Below are 13,536 nucleotides of genomic sequence, written 5' to 3'. Positions count from 1 at the left end.
AGCCAATTCACTAGTTCATAATCATTTAATATAGAGCTCACACCATACTTTAAGTATCCATGGTTCTGGACTTGAGTACCAAGCCTTCCTTGTAGATAAACTCTAAGGAACACAGTGATGAGTTAAGTGGGGTGGGGAGGAAAGAAAGGGTAGGGAGAGGCATCAGAACCAGAGATACGAAAGAGGCTGGAAAGGAAAGAGAAGAACTGAGGATAGACAGCGGAGAGCAATACAAAAGCAGACTCGCATCTCGCCGGAGCTGCAAGCGTTAAGGGGAGGCTGGGAGTGACGCGGTTTGCGTCTGGAGCGGCTCCTTGGAGTCCACAGCATCCACCGCCGGAGCCTCGCCTTCCTTTCTCCCTCTGCAGACAGATCGAGACACAAAAAGAGAGGCAACCAACCCCTAGACCAGGGAGAGGGACCTAGCCGCACCATGACCGAAACCACCAAGACCCACGTTATCTTGCTGGCCTGCGGCAGCTTCAATCCCATTACCAAAGGGCACATTCAGATGTTCGGTGAGTCCTCCCGCCTACCCCCGGAGGCGGCTTCCGCTCTCCTCCTTTCGCCGGCACCTGTGTTTTCCTGGGCGGCTGAACTGCAAGGCGTGTGCAGCTCCCGAGGGGTGCGCCGGCTGATCTGGCTAGTGCTAGGTCAGTCACCAATTCCTGGCTCCAAGGAGGGGACGCTGACTGCATTTACCAGACTTCGCTTGCTCGGGGCCAGACCGTCTCGCAGGGGGCTACAGGGTGGGGGAGGGGAGGGGCTGGAGGTGAGTGTCTTTTGGGGTCGGGCGGGGGGTTCTAGGTTGGAGAATTAGAGTGCCGCGGTGCGGTGGTTTGACTTCTTGGCGGGCGAAGATCCGAATGGGGACAGAGGATGGGGCGCGGAGAAGGGATGAGAGGGTTGGAGATAACGTGCTGTTTGTTTAGGATGGGCAGAAAGCTCGAAGGAGTTAAATATGGACACAAGCACACTCGCACATGACACCAGCGACAGGGACTGGGGCTTCAAGGAGATTAATATAGGGTCTGAATGATGGTTGGGGGCGGCCCAGAGGCGAATGTTTGGGGATTGTGGGCCGAGTATTGCTAGCGCGAGGTGGATACTGAATGGGGCGCAGGGTGGAGGTGTTGCTGGCCTGCGAAGGTTTGACTACGTGGACCCGCTGCCTAGGAAGGGGAGGGGGCGGGGCGGCCTCTGCGGGAGGCCGTCTGCGAGTCGGTGTTGACAGATCCGGGCCCAAGTTGGCCGAGGCTCTGCCCAAGGCGGCGATGGCACGCGAAAGACTAGCGGCGTGCGAGTGTACGTATGAATGTGTGTGTGTGTGAGTGTGTGTGTGTGTGTGTGTGTGTGTGTATACGTATGTGCGCGTGAGTGGTGGGATGGGGGCGCACCATCGCGCGTTTGTTTCTTAGAGGCTTTGGGGCGTGGAGAGGGAGAGAGCGAGCCGGGGCTTCTGGCTGCAGGTTTAAGGTCCAGCAGAGACAGGGGAAAGGTGATCGATCGATGCCTGTTGGAGACCTCTCGTCACCGGTGGGGAAACCACGCGGCTTAGCTGCTGCTCCAGTAGGACCCAAAGGGGCTGGGTGTGCGCTTTTAAATCCTAAGGGAGGGACGCGAACGTAGCTCTAGAAGCAGAAATTGAGGAGAAGTTAGAAGTTGGGGGTGCTTTTTCCAGGGACTCATGGAAATAAGGAGTAAGCAAGAGTGAGTGCACTGGAAATGGATGGGACCTGGTGGGCGGCCCTCACCCGGCCCTTGTGTAAGGCGCTCTCCAGAGGCGGCGGTGCTGAAACGCAGGGCGCGACAAGCTGGCTGCGGGCACACGTGTTTACCCGAGTCTGAGAATTGCGAGAGATTTCTTAGGGCTGTTTGATGAAAGCCGGATCGTATCTGTAAAGACCCCGCGAGGCGATTTAGCCTAAAAATACTCTTGCTTCTAAAACTGAAAGGTGTGCCGAACTGGGGCCGCTTTTCAAAAACCCCCTGAAAAGAGTATAAGACCACAATGAAGCAGAGGGCAGATCTGGTAGGCATTTTTACATGATCCAAGGAGGGAACCTGAGAGAGAAGTAGCCATCCCTTCCTCGCTATTCCTTTAGCTTTTAAAAGAGTTTTATTTGGAACTAATGCCAACTTGTCTGTTAAATAAAAGCTTTTGTTCCAGCATCAGGGTAGATCAGAGCATCCTCACCAGTCTTCTAAAGGGTGTGGGTGTCCTAGGAGCACTTTACTTTCAGTTTCTTTTGATTCTAGTCTTCCACTTAGCCTCCTTTACCTCTCTGTCCATATTTCCTCTAGCCATTTTATTTAGATTATCTTTATGCTTTTCCCTTGATCAAGTAAGGATTATCTTTATGCTTTTCCCTTGATCAGGAAAGGATAGGCTTTCTTCAGAACCCCTTAGCTCTAGGAATCTAGTGGGCCAGAGGGTACTCCTCCTTTCTTCTTGGAGCTAAGGATGTGGTTAATTCTGCTTGTTTTAGATCAAAAAAGGGAGTGAAATTTAGAGGGAGAACTAGGGACTCTGTCCTGCAGCTGAAGAATCACTTTGTGGCAGTGATAAAGGCTTTTGTTAGGGAGATGCTGAGCTGCCATGAGCTTTGAGACTAGAATATGTGAAAAGAGATGCAGATTGCAACAGAAGAGACCAAAGGAGACTTTTGACTATGGTTATTATTTACTTGGTATCAGCAGGAGGACCAGGCAAGAATATCTGTCAACAAAGTTGCCCATTAATTAAGGGCAATTCAAAGAGCGACCCAGAAAAAAGATGTGATGTGCTTTCTATGACTTTAAGGAGTTATTACCTAATTAAGGATTTGGCTCACAAACATGTGAAAAGCAAAAACAAGAAGACAAAATAGATATTTAAGAATATGGGGTAAAATCTCTTATTAGGATCTTTGAACTCTTAGTAAATTTTGACATTCACTTTTTTAACTTTATTACAGCTACTATGTTTTTTTATTATTATTATTGATTTATTTTATGTGGTGCTGAGGTTTGAACCCAGGGCTTTACACATGCTAGGCAAGTGCTCTCCTACTGAGCCACAATTCATTTTTGTAGAGCAGTTTCTGGTGAACAAAGCTTTTTACATCTGTTATGTTACTTATTCCTATAAGAACTTTATAAGAAAGGCATCATTATCTCCATCTTACAAATGAGAAACTGATATCAGAAGTTAAGTGATTTTCATGAATCCACATGGAGAACAGGTAAAAGAGTTGTCTTGAACCCCACATTCCTGGTCCTTCTTGTAGAGGCCTGTGTACTGCATGAAAGGCAGAAGGAATGCTCACGAGTTTACTGACTGCTAATCCCACAAATACTTTATTTCCTTCAAACATATACTAACAGATTAGAATGAAATTGACCACCAACCACATGGGTTCCTAAATATGCATCTCCTTAATAGCTTTTTCCCATCTCTAAAGAAAGAAATTATCCATGAACTATTTCCTTCTTTGAAACGTTTTGAAAATTTTTCTACTCCAAAACACAGAAATATTTAATGCAAGTAAATTATCAGACTTTTTTTGAGGTGACTGAAATTTGTAACAAAAATTTTTAAAATAGGTAGCCAAACAGGACTTTGAAATTAGATACCTTTTTTAGAGCCCATCTTTTAAAATCCAATTACATACCAGAGGGAAAAAAGAGAAAGAATACAAACAAAAGAGTGGCATTTAGAACTAGATTCATGCTTCATCTCTGTAAAGTAGCCTTTGTACAATTCTCCGTACATTTTTGAATGAGCTTTCCTTTTACTCTGAAAGAGAAAGGGGTATTGATATTATTTCTTCTATTTGTGACTACAGAATTATATAGGGAAAAATGTGATAGAGATATTTGACACTTCCAGACTCAACTGTAACTAAAATGTTTTCAGGGATGAGTTTTGGGCAAAGTAAACCTATAAACTAATGCTATCATATTTTAAGGGTTTGCCTCATTTCATAAGAAGATAATGTGAAGCTAGATGTTGATTTTTATATGTTTTTTTTAAAAGGAGAGAGAGAGAGAGAGAGAGAGAGAGAGAGAGAGAGAGAGAGAGAGAGAGAGAGAATCTTTTTTGTAGATGGACACAACACAATGCCTTTATTTTTATGAGGAGCTGAGAATCGAACCCCGGTCCCACCCATGCTAGGCGAGCGCTCTACCGCTGAGCCACAATCCCAGCCCTAGATGTTGATTTTTTTAATGTAAATTCTTAGGTTTTACAACTTTAAAGAAAGATATGCTAAAGTATAATCTGTACCATATTAAAGTGTAATTTCTACATACTTAAAAACTAAGAACTTACACCAAACATTTTTATTGCTGTATTTGTCAATAAATTCACCACTGGGAAGTCAACAAGTTTAAATACAAAAGTAAAAAAGGACTAATAGATGGGTTTGACCATAAAAACTAGAATTAGGGGAATTAATCACAGCAGAAATATACCCTGTTTGTTGATGATTTTGCAAAATAACTGGATTTTCCAATGTTTCTGTTTCAAAATATACTTACTTTGAACTGTTGAATCCATTGAAAAGACACACTATCAAATCCTGCTCCTCTTAAAGGGTAATGAAGAGAGCTCTCTACTTGTTGCTGTTGCTACAGTTAGAAATTGTAAGAAAAATGAATTTGAGTTGCTACTGATATATAGAGAGCTGTTAGAAATCAACAAAGTGTTAAATATGCTTGAAATGAGTATGTAAAACATCAAAGCACAGTATTATACTTTAAACTTTTATACTACTATCTCATTTGCTCCTACCTTAAGAGATAAACTGGATAACATTATCATCCCCTTTTACACATGGCAGAGCAGAAATACAGACATAAGTCATTTGGTCAAGGTTATAAGCAAAAATCAGGAAAGAACCAGTTCAGGATATCTAGACTCTCATCTATGATGCCCTTTCTTTATTCCCCTATAATGGCAAGAATGATATTGAGATTCACCAACACTTAAGGAGAGGCGCCATCTGAATTCAGCTGTCAGCAAAGGGTAATGGGAACTTCACAATTTTTTCCTTGACAACACAGGCCCCCAACAAAATATGTTCAACGAAGGTATCTGTTCCCAGTCTCATATTTATAGCAAGAAAAGACTTTTCTTAATATGCTCATGTTTTCTATTTAACATCCCTTCTATGCATACTTCCTCCCCACTCCCAGCTACCTCAGCTAACACCTGTCCACCTTTATTTCTCCAATCATTTTCTCTTATTTTACATCTCAGTAAGTGGCACTACCTTCATCCTGTATAATTGTGTGTGTGTGTGTGTGTGTGCTGGGGATTAAACCCGGGGCCTATATGTATGAGGCAAGCACTCTACCAACTGAGCTATATCTTCAACTGTTCACCTTTAGATTTTAGCTTCACCAGTAGTTTCTCAGAGAACCTCCACTGACCCCTACATTAAGTTTAGCTACCCTGACATTTGCGCCCACATCATTTTATATTTTTTCCATGCTGTGAGTCTCAGCTCATGTTTTATGACTGTTTTCCATGCTAGAGCTTAATCTCTACAGGGTCAGAAACAATGCCTGAAACAGTCCTCTGAAACTTCTTGCACTGTCTCACACATGAGCTTTTGCCTGGTTTCATCATTGGTACATTTCCTAGTACCTAGTATGAAATAGGCTCCCCCAATGGTTGTTGAATAAATAGAAAATAAATAAATGTATAGAATCTTGTGCTAAACAGAGGAATGAGCCTCTTCAAGGGCTGGGATGAGAAACAGGGAGTCATGCATGGTATGACAGAACAAAGAAAAGTTCAGGATGACTCGAGATAAGACTAGAGAAGTAGGTGGGAGTCTGATCAATTATGAAGGCTTATAAGTCATGTTAAAGTACTCAGACTTTATCCTGAAGATATTGAGAAGACATCACATTGTTTTTTAACTAAAGGAGTAAAATAGGCATATCGTTTAAATTAAGATTTAATTGGATTTTGAATGTAGGTTAATTAAGAGTAAAAATGTGATGACCACTTACATAGATATCTCAGCAACACAGGTTTAAGACAGAGAAAATGGTCACTCAGCTTTTTTTGGTGGTATTCAGAGTACAGAGTGAAATTTGTATGTTTCTGTTCAAGGTAGATAAATAGAAAACTCTAGAGGAGTTTGATTGATAGGGAAAGTGAAAAACTCATATTTTTTAAATTCTGAAAATTTGGAAATACATGTTCTAACCAAGCACTGATGCAAAAGAAGAAAATTCCTAAATTCAGTCTCTTTGTAGCCAGAGATATCTGTCTTATAATAAAAGCTCCCAGTAGGTTCCTGTTGAATTAAAGTTCTTCACACAAGAAAGACATTGAAGTTCACTAAAAATATGAAAATTGAAAGATAAAAGAATGGATTTTTTTGGTTTGTTTTTAGTATGAAGTGGGAGAGAATCAAGATCTTAATTTTTAACATTGAGGTTGGGGAGTTGGGCAGAGTTGATAGAGTTCACACAACCCATCCAAAACTTACCTGTCACTGAGATGATGGCTGTAATAATATGCTCAGGTAGATGTTTTGGAATCTACCCCACTTGTTGTTAAGTGGATTGTCCACCAAGGGAGGCATATGGATCACTTGTGGTAGTTTTCCTGACAGTAGCTGTGTCTGCTTATGACACAGAAGAATGGACTGAAAAGGGAAATGTTGATATTTTTGTTTACACAGACAGATTTGCTTGATTTGCTTCTGTTGAATTCACTAACTGAACCTCATGTTGACAGAAGCAAATCTCCCCTCTAGGGTTCATCCCAAACTAAGAAACAGGATATAACCAAGAAGATTGATGTTTTAAGTTTCAAAATGAAGAACTATTTATTTTCAGTTTCTCTTCTCTTTTTGTTTTACTTGATCTCATTCTACATATCAAAGCTTTTCAACTTAGAATTAAGAGACTCAAACACACACACACACACACACACACACACACACGTTATTGAGGATTGAACCCAGGGCCTCGCATATGCTAGCCAAGTGGTTCTACTACTAAGCTACAACCCCAGCCTAATTTTATTTTATTTTTATTTTGAGAAAAGACCTTGCTAAATTTCCCAGACTGGTCTCAAATTTGCAATCTTCCTGCCTGGCCTCCTGAGTAGCTGGGATTATATTCTGTGCTATGTACCTAATTTCATATGCTTCTTAAGAAATAGGTTGATGCTTCCTAAATAGGTTGATGCTTCCTACTGCAAAGAAATGATGAATGTTGAAGAGAGAAATGCTAACTACCTTGATTTAATCATCATACATTATGTACATGCATTGAATTATCATGCTGTACACCATCAATATGTACAATTATTATGTGTCAAAAAAAGGAAACAGTTTGAGTTCTTCTTTGGTAGGAACATCCTTTGAAATGTTATGAATCTCACAGAAACATTTATATACAAGTTTCCAATGTTAGACCAACTCAAATGAACAGCCTAAAGTGTGGAAGCAAACTAAAAAGCATAACCTGCCAACACTCAAGTTTGAACCTCTCTGTTTCTAAGATACCCTCAGACATGAGAGGATGAGAGGAAAATGTAAAACTAGATGGAATGTGGATATGTGTGTGTGTATACACATGTATATATACACATATAAATTTACACATAGTTATTTTTCTATTGATAGCCAGAAGTTGTGGAAATAGTCTGTGCATGACTGGAAAAAAGAATGATGAAAACACAATTTTGAAAATGTTTCTTTTTAGGGCTGGGGATGTGGCTCAAGCAGTAGTGCACTTGTCTGGCATGTGTGCGACCCGGGGTTCGATCCTCAGCACCATATACAAACAAAGATGTTGTGTCCACCGAAAACTAAAAAAATAAATTAAAAAAATTTCTCTCTCTCTCTCTCTCTCTCTCTCTCTCTCTCTCTCTCTCTCTCTCTCTCTCTCTCTTAAAGAAAGAAAGAAAGAAAGAAAATGTTTCTTTGAAAAGATTCAAGTCAGTCCATGTATGTGACCTCACCCCATCTCCACACTGCTAGGCCAGCGCTTTACCACTGAGCTACACATGTAGTCCTAAGATTCAAGTCTGAATTTTATAATATCCTTGTTCTCAGAGCCACCCATACAATGTTCTATATGTGGTCATTGCTTAATTAATCTTTGTGATACTGTAAAAAACTCTTCCCAGTACAGTTCTCCTTCAATTTTAGAGTTCAAATTCCATGCTTAATTGCTCAAAAAAGATCATAAATACATAAAGGAATGCATTAGAAATTTTTCAGTATTTTTTTTACACTCCTTAGTACACAAAATTTTTGTTTAACTGAAGATATTTAGAGTAATTCTTTAAGATTTTACAAACTAAGACCTAGGGTACAGAAGTTCATTTTTACAGAGAATTATATAACTATGGATTTGCTCCTTATCTCAATATATGTAAATGCAGCATCAGTTCACAGGAGAGAAGTTTTCCATAGCCAGAGATATTCCAATTATAAGCATTCAATTGCGCGGAATGCATTTACTTTTTTTGGGTACAGTTTGGCAGCTAGCCTCAGAAGTATTTTAGCTTTAAAAGATGTTTCAACAGCTTACATGGTGCGACCAAGGCCATTCTCCTGACATTGACTCCCTCCTTTTGTATTTTATATCTCCACGATTTATGAACTCTGCAGCAAAGGCAAATGCTATAACCACTACTACCAGCAGCATCTTCCCCTTATTATCCTAATAATGGAGCTATCTTATATGAGCTTTTTAAAAATCCTACTACCATTCAGCTGTTTTCTAGTAAATTATGTATCACATACTTTTCTTCAGTCTTAGACAAGTAAGCCAACCCAGAAAAGACAAGGGTTAAAAGGAGGAGGGAAGGAGGGAACCAGACTCAGAGGACAGTCATGGGAAGTGGTGAGTGGTGGCAGCCCAAAATCACTCTTCTGCTTCACTTTCTCCTGCATCCTGTAGCCATGCTGCCATACGTGGGCCTCATTTAGTGCTTACCAGACAATAGGAACATAAGCAAAGTATGCCCCTGGATAAAGCTGAATGCTCATAGCTTTTCATTTCTTCCAAATGCTTAGGCCAAAGATCTTGAACTAATGCTTACTTCTTCCCTCTTTTTCACCTCTGTCTATGCCAGCAAATGTTTGGGGACCTATCTTCAAAATATAACCAGAATCAACCATTTCTCTCCATCTCTACAATGCTGGTAAAGCCACTGTTGTCTTCATCCAAATTATAGCAGTAAACTTTTTTTTTTTTTGAATTGGAAATTGAATCCAGAGGTACTTTACTACAGTGCTACATCTCCAACCCTTCTAATCTCCCCTTTTTTTTAAAAAAAAATTGTTTTTTTTTAAGTTATCAATGGATCTTTTATTTTATTTATTTATTTGTTTGTTTATATGTGGAGCTGAGGCTGGAATGCAGGGCCTCACACATGCCAGGCAAGTGTTCTACCACTGAGCCACAACTCCAGCCCCTTAATTTTCATTTCTTAAAAAATTGGAGACAGGGTCTTGTTAAGTTGCCAAGGCTGGCGTGTGATCCTCCTGCTTCAGACTTCTGAGAAGTTGTTACTACAGAGACACACCACCACAACTGAGGAGTGTTTTGTTGAGAGCACCAAAAATCACTGGGATTAAAAGCATGCATACCATGCCCAGCTCCATCTGGATCTTAAACTGCTCTCCCTTCATTGGAAGTAATACTCAGTTCTTTGTGTGTGTGTGGTGCTGGGGATTGAACCCAGGGCCTTTTGCATGCCAGGCAAGCACTCTACCAACTGAACTATATCCCCAGCCCTCAATACTCACTTGTTAACAAATAATCAGATCAATCATTAAAATGTAAGTGTCAGCATATCTCTTCTACCTCATTTTTAGCCACCCTCACTGATCTTGCTTCAGCCTTTCTTTGAACTTAATGTTCCCTCTGCCTGGGATGCCTGTGCCCCAAGTCTAATTCAGTATCCTCTAAGTCTTTGCTCCACTGTAAAATCCTCCTGCTCATCCACTGGATGGGTCATACTCTACCCATCGCAGAATTTTAATTGCCTTGCACACTCCCAGTTCCCTGACCCTGCTTGGCTTATGTCTCTTTTCCCTTAACTCTTATCACCTCTTTACAAATATGTTGTTTCCCTGTTTGTCATACTTATTGAATGTCTGTCTCCCCAGTGAGAATTGAGCTCCTCGCACACAGAGGTCTTTGTTTAGTCAGCTGACAAATGCATCTCAGGCTCCTAGAACAGCACCTGGCACAGAGTGGGTGCTTGATTATATGTTTGTTGAATGAGTGAATGAATGAAGTCTCAACATCACTACCATCCTTACCTCAAGACTCCAGGAGACTTGTGGCAGAGGGTAGAGTCACGAAGAGGACTCAGTGGCTGTTAATTCATTCAATACATTTTATTGAGTTTTATGAATGTGCCCTGGCACATTAATAAAAGTAATGACATTCTTTCCTATGTCTCAGGGGATGACCTCTAGATCTTGCACTTAACACAGCAGTTCAGGTGACTGGTATAATGAAACAGGTGAGAACCAGGTAAACTGACACATAGAGGAGGAAGCTGTCACTCTGGACATGGGGAAAGGGCCTTCAGAGTAGTTATTAGTGAAAGCATAAACTTGAAAGTCAGAGCTGCCCATATAAAGGATGAAGATGGCATTCTGGGCTGAGAGTAGGATAAATGTGGAGCCCCTCATATCGTGACCTATTGAGAACTTCCCAGGAGTTGGTTACAAACCTGGAGTGTATATGGGTGGGCAGAGGGGAGGACAGAAAACAGGTTGGGAGAACGCCGTATCCAGGGGGTCAGATTCTACCTGGCACTTTTAGTGAGCCCTGGAAGGATGACAGGATGTGGCAGATGTTGGGCTGCCACCCAGAATGTCAACATTCCTTCCATTAGCACTTTACTAGGGATATGCCCCTGTGATATTATCCAAACATCTTAAAAGTTATTATTTCTGTATCATCCTTTGAAATAAAGAGGGTTTTTCTTTTTTTTTCACAATCTAATTTATTTTCTGAAATGGAACCACTGAACGTTGTATAAGCCATCTCTACTAATGGAATAAATAGGTAAAATATAGTGCTATATATCCCCCCAAAACACCAAGAATAAACAAACAACAACAACAACAAAAAAAAAAAAAAAACAAACAAACAAGGATCCCACATCCTGGATGAGAAGCACTTCTCTCCTGGATTCTAAACTTACCTCCTCTTGTGCTTCAGTGGATGGCTCCTGTTGTTTGAGTCTTCTCAGACTTGGCGAACTCACTTTACCCTAATCCTATCTTCTGTGATTTTGTAAAATTTGGATGTGCATGCCTGATTTCTTTTCCATAGGCTAAATTGTCTGAAAACTAAGTACAATGGAGACCCTTTCCTTTGATACTTGTTTTAGTTCTAATTCTAATGATTTTGAAAAAGATATATATTTCTAATCTTGCTATAAAACTATGATTTTTCATGACTTTTTGAATTATTATAATATCATTATGAAAACTCAAATAAGTGACATTCCAATGAGAGTTGGGCTTCACAATGCTTTATTCCTCAACATTTTTATAACCCTTCATCTTGGTACTCATTTTAAGAGGTGGAATGTTCATTCCATGAAGCATTGAGATGAAACTATATCAATAGCTATTCATACTATTTTTGAAATAGTTATGGGCTTATAATACTTAGCAGCATGTGACTCATCATGTGAACTACAAGTGCTTTAAAATAACGCAATTTTTGCGGGGTGTGATGGCGCATGCCTATAATCCTAGCTTTACAGAAGGCTAAGGCAATTGGATCTCAAGTTTGAGGCCAGCCTGGGAAACGTAGCAAGATCCTGTCTCAAAAATAAAAATTAAAAAAAGGACTGGGAACATAGCTTAGTGGTAGAGAGCTTGCCTGGAATGGACAAAGTCCTTGGTTTAAATTCTCAGTACAGAAAAAAATAATTAGAAAATTTTAAAACAAGGCAATTTTTAAGGAATTAAAGATTGTTATTGATTACAAATTAAAATGAAGAAAGACAATTATTTTGTAAATATAAATCCAATAATTACTTTATTTACCACGAGCCAATCTTTCTAAGCAGCATTTGAAAGTTATTTACATGTTGTGACCCAGGGAATCAAAGTTGATAGGTAATATATGATTTTTCCATGCTGTGAACAATGTGGATAAACAGTGGGTAAATGTTTCAGTTTGTCCTATTCATTTTTTTTTCTCTTTATATGGAAACTAGTAACTGAATTGGTTTGTGGATACATTTAGTCTCTTGGACCCCCATCTGTAAACCAATATAACTGAGGAGCTGACAAACTGTGGCCTGTGACCCAATGCAGCCACCTGTCTTTGTAAGACATGAAACCTCAGAATAGCTTTTACATTTTTAAATAAAAAAAAAAGTAAAAGAAGAATATTTTGTGATGCATGAATACTTTATGAAATTAAAATCTTATTGTTCATAAATAAAGTTTTATTGGCATATAGCCAATGCACATTTATGTGTGTATTACTTATGGCTGTTTTTGTACTAAAATAGCACATTTGAGTACTTGCAAAAGAACTATTTGTGTCCATGCTTCATAGTCCCCATAAACAGCAAAATCTAAAATATTTACTACTGGACATTTTTTATAAAAAGTTTTTTAGTTGTTGATGGACCTTCATTTAATTTATTTAGTTATATATTGGTGCTGAGAACCAAACCCAGTGCTTCCCACATGGTAGGCAAGCACTGTACTACTGAGCCACACCCCCCAGCCCCTACTACTGGACATTTACAGAAAAAGTTTGCCTGCTCTGGGGGTTGGAATGAAAGTGAATCAAGGGTTCTCAACATAGGAAGTGCAGTTGAAGTCCATTATATGGACAAACTCTTTAATGAGCAATTTTCAGTCTAAACTAATCTCTAAAAAGACTCATTTAAGCAGCAAATGTAGTTTCAATTTCATGAGTGTCATTTTTCTGGCTGACTGGGTAAATGATCATGTTCACAATGGGGATGATTTTCTGGCGTTTGGTTTACACTGGACGTTGATTAGCCCCTCTGGCTAATGTTGGACATTTATCTGCTATTGATCATTAGGTATACTTCCCCATCCTTTTCTTGATTCTTCACTACCTCTTTTTTTAAAATTTACTATTTTATATACCTTGTGTTTGAGAATTTGAAAAACCTAGCACACCATTTGCATAAGGCTTTTACAGGCTGCTCTTGCAGTCACATCAGTTTTTCTGCAGCCTCTCACCTCCTTTGGAACTTTGATAGCACTTGGTTTGTACCTCTGATATAGCACTTAGCACACCGTGCCAAGAATCGTAGCTATTTGTGTCCAGGCTTCATAGTCCCTCTTGGACTTAGTCCCTTGCCAGGATCTTTTGACTTTTTAATATCTCCCAAGGTGCCTAGCACAGTGCTCTAAGCACATGGAAGATACTATAAATATTTAGCAAACGAATGAATTATTAAACTGTTAGGAACATTCAGAATTGCAATACCAAGGCAAAATAGGTAACTAGAAAAAAGTCAAGTATTTGGGAACCAGAGATTCATGTAAGACA

General features: G+C 39.9%; 1 protein-coding gene across 1 annotated transcript in view; it reads left to right on the top strand.

The window, feature by feature from the left end:
* The first annotated feature begins 264 nt into the window (after positions 1-264).
* The window catches only part of Nmnat2 (nicotinamide nucleotide adenylyltransferase 2), a 142,192-nt gene continuing 128,920 nt past the window's right edge, over positions 265-13,536 (top strand). The window contains exon 1 of the mRNA XM_005319713.4: positions 265-518. Coding sequence (XP_005319770.1) covers positions 434-518 — 85 coding nt within the window. The 5' untranslated portion in view covers positions 265-433. The remainder of the gene's footprint in view (positions 519-13,536) is intronic.

This window comes from Ictidomys tridecemlineatus, chromosome 10 (assembly GCF_052094955.1).
Source record: "Ictidomys tridecemlineatus isolate mIctTri1 chromosome 10, mIctTri1.hap1, whole genome shotgun sequence".
NCBI lineage: Eukaryota > Metazoa > Chordata > Mammalia > Rodentia > Sciuridae > Ictidomys > Ictidomys tridecemlineatus.
The sequence above is the reverse complement of the archived record's forward strand: the minus strand, read 5'-3'. Positions and strand labels throughout refer to the sequence as shown.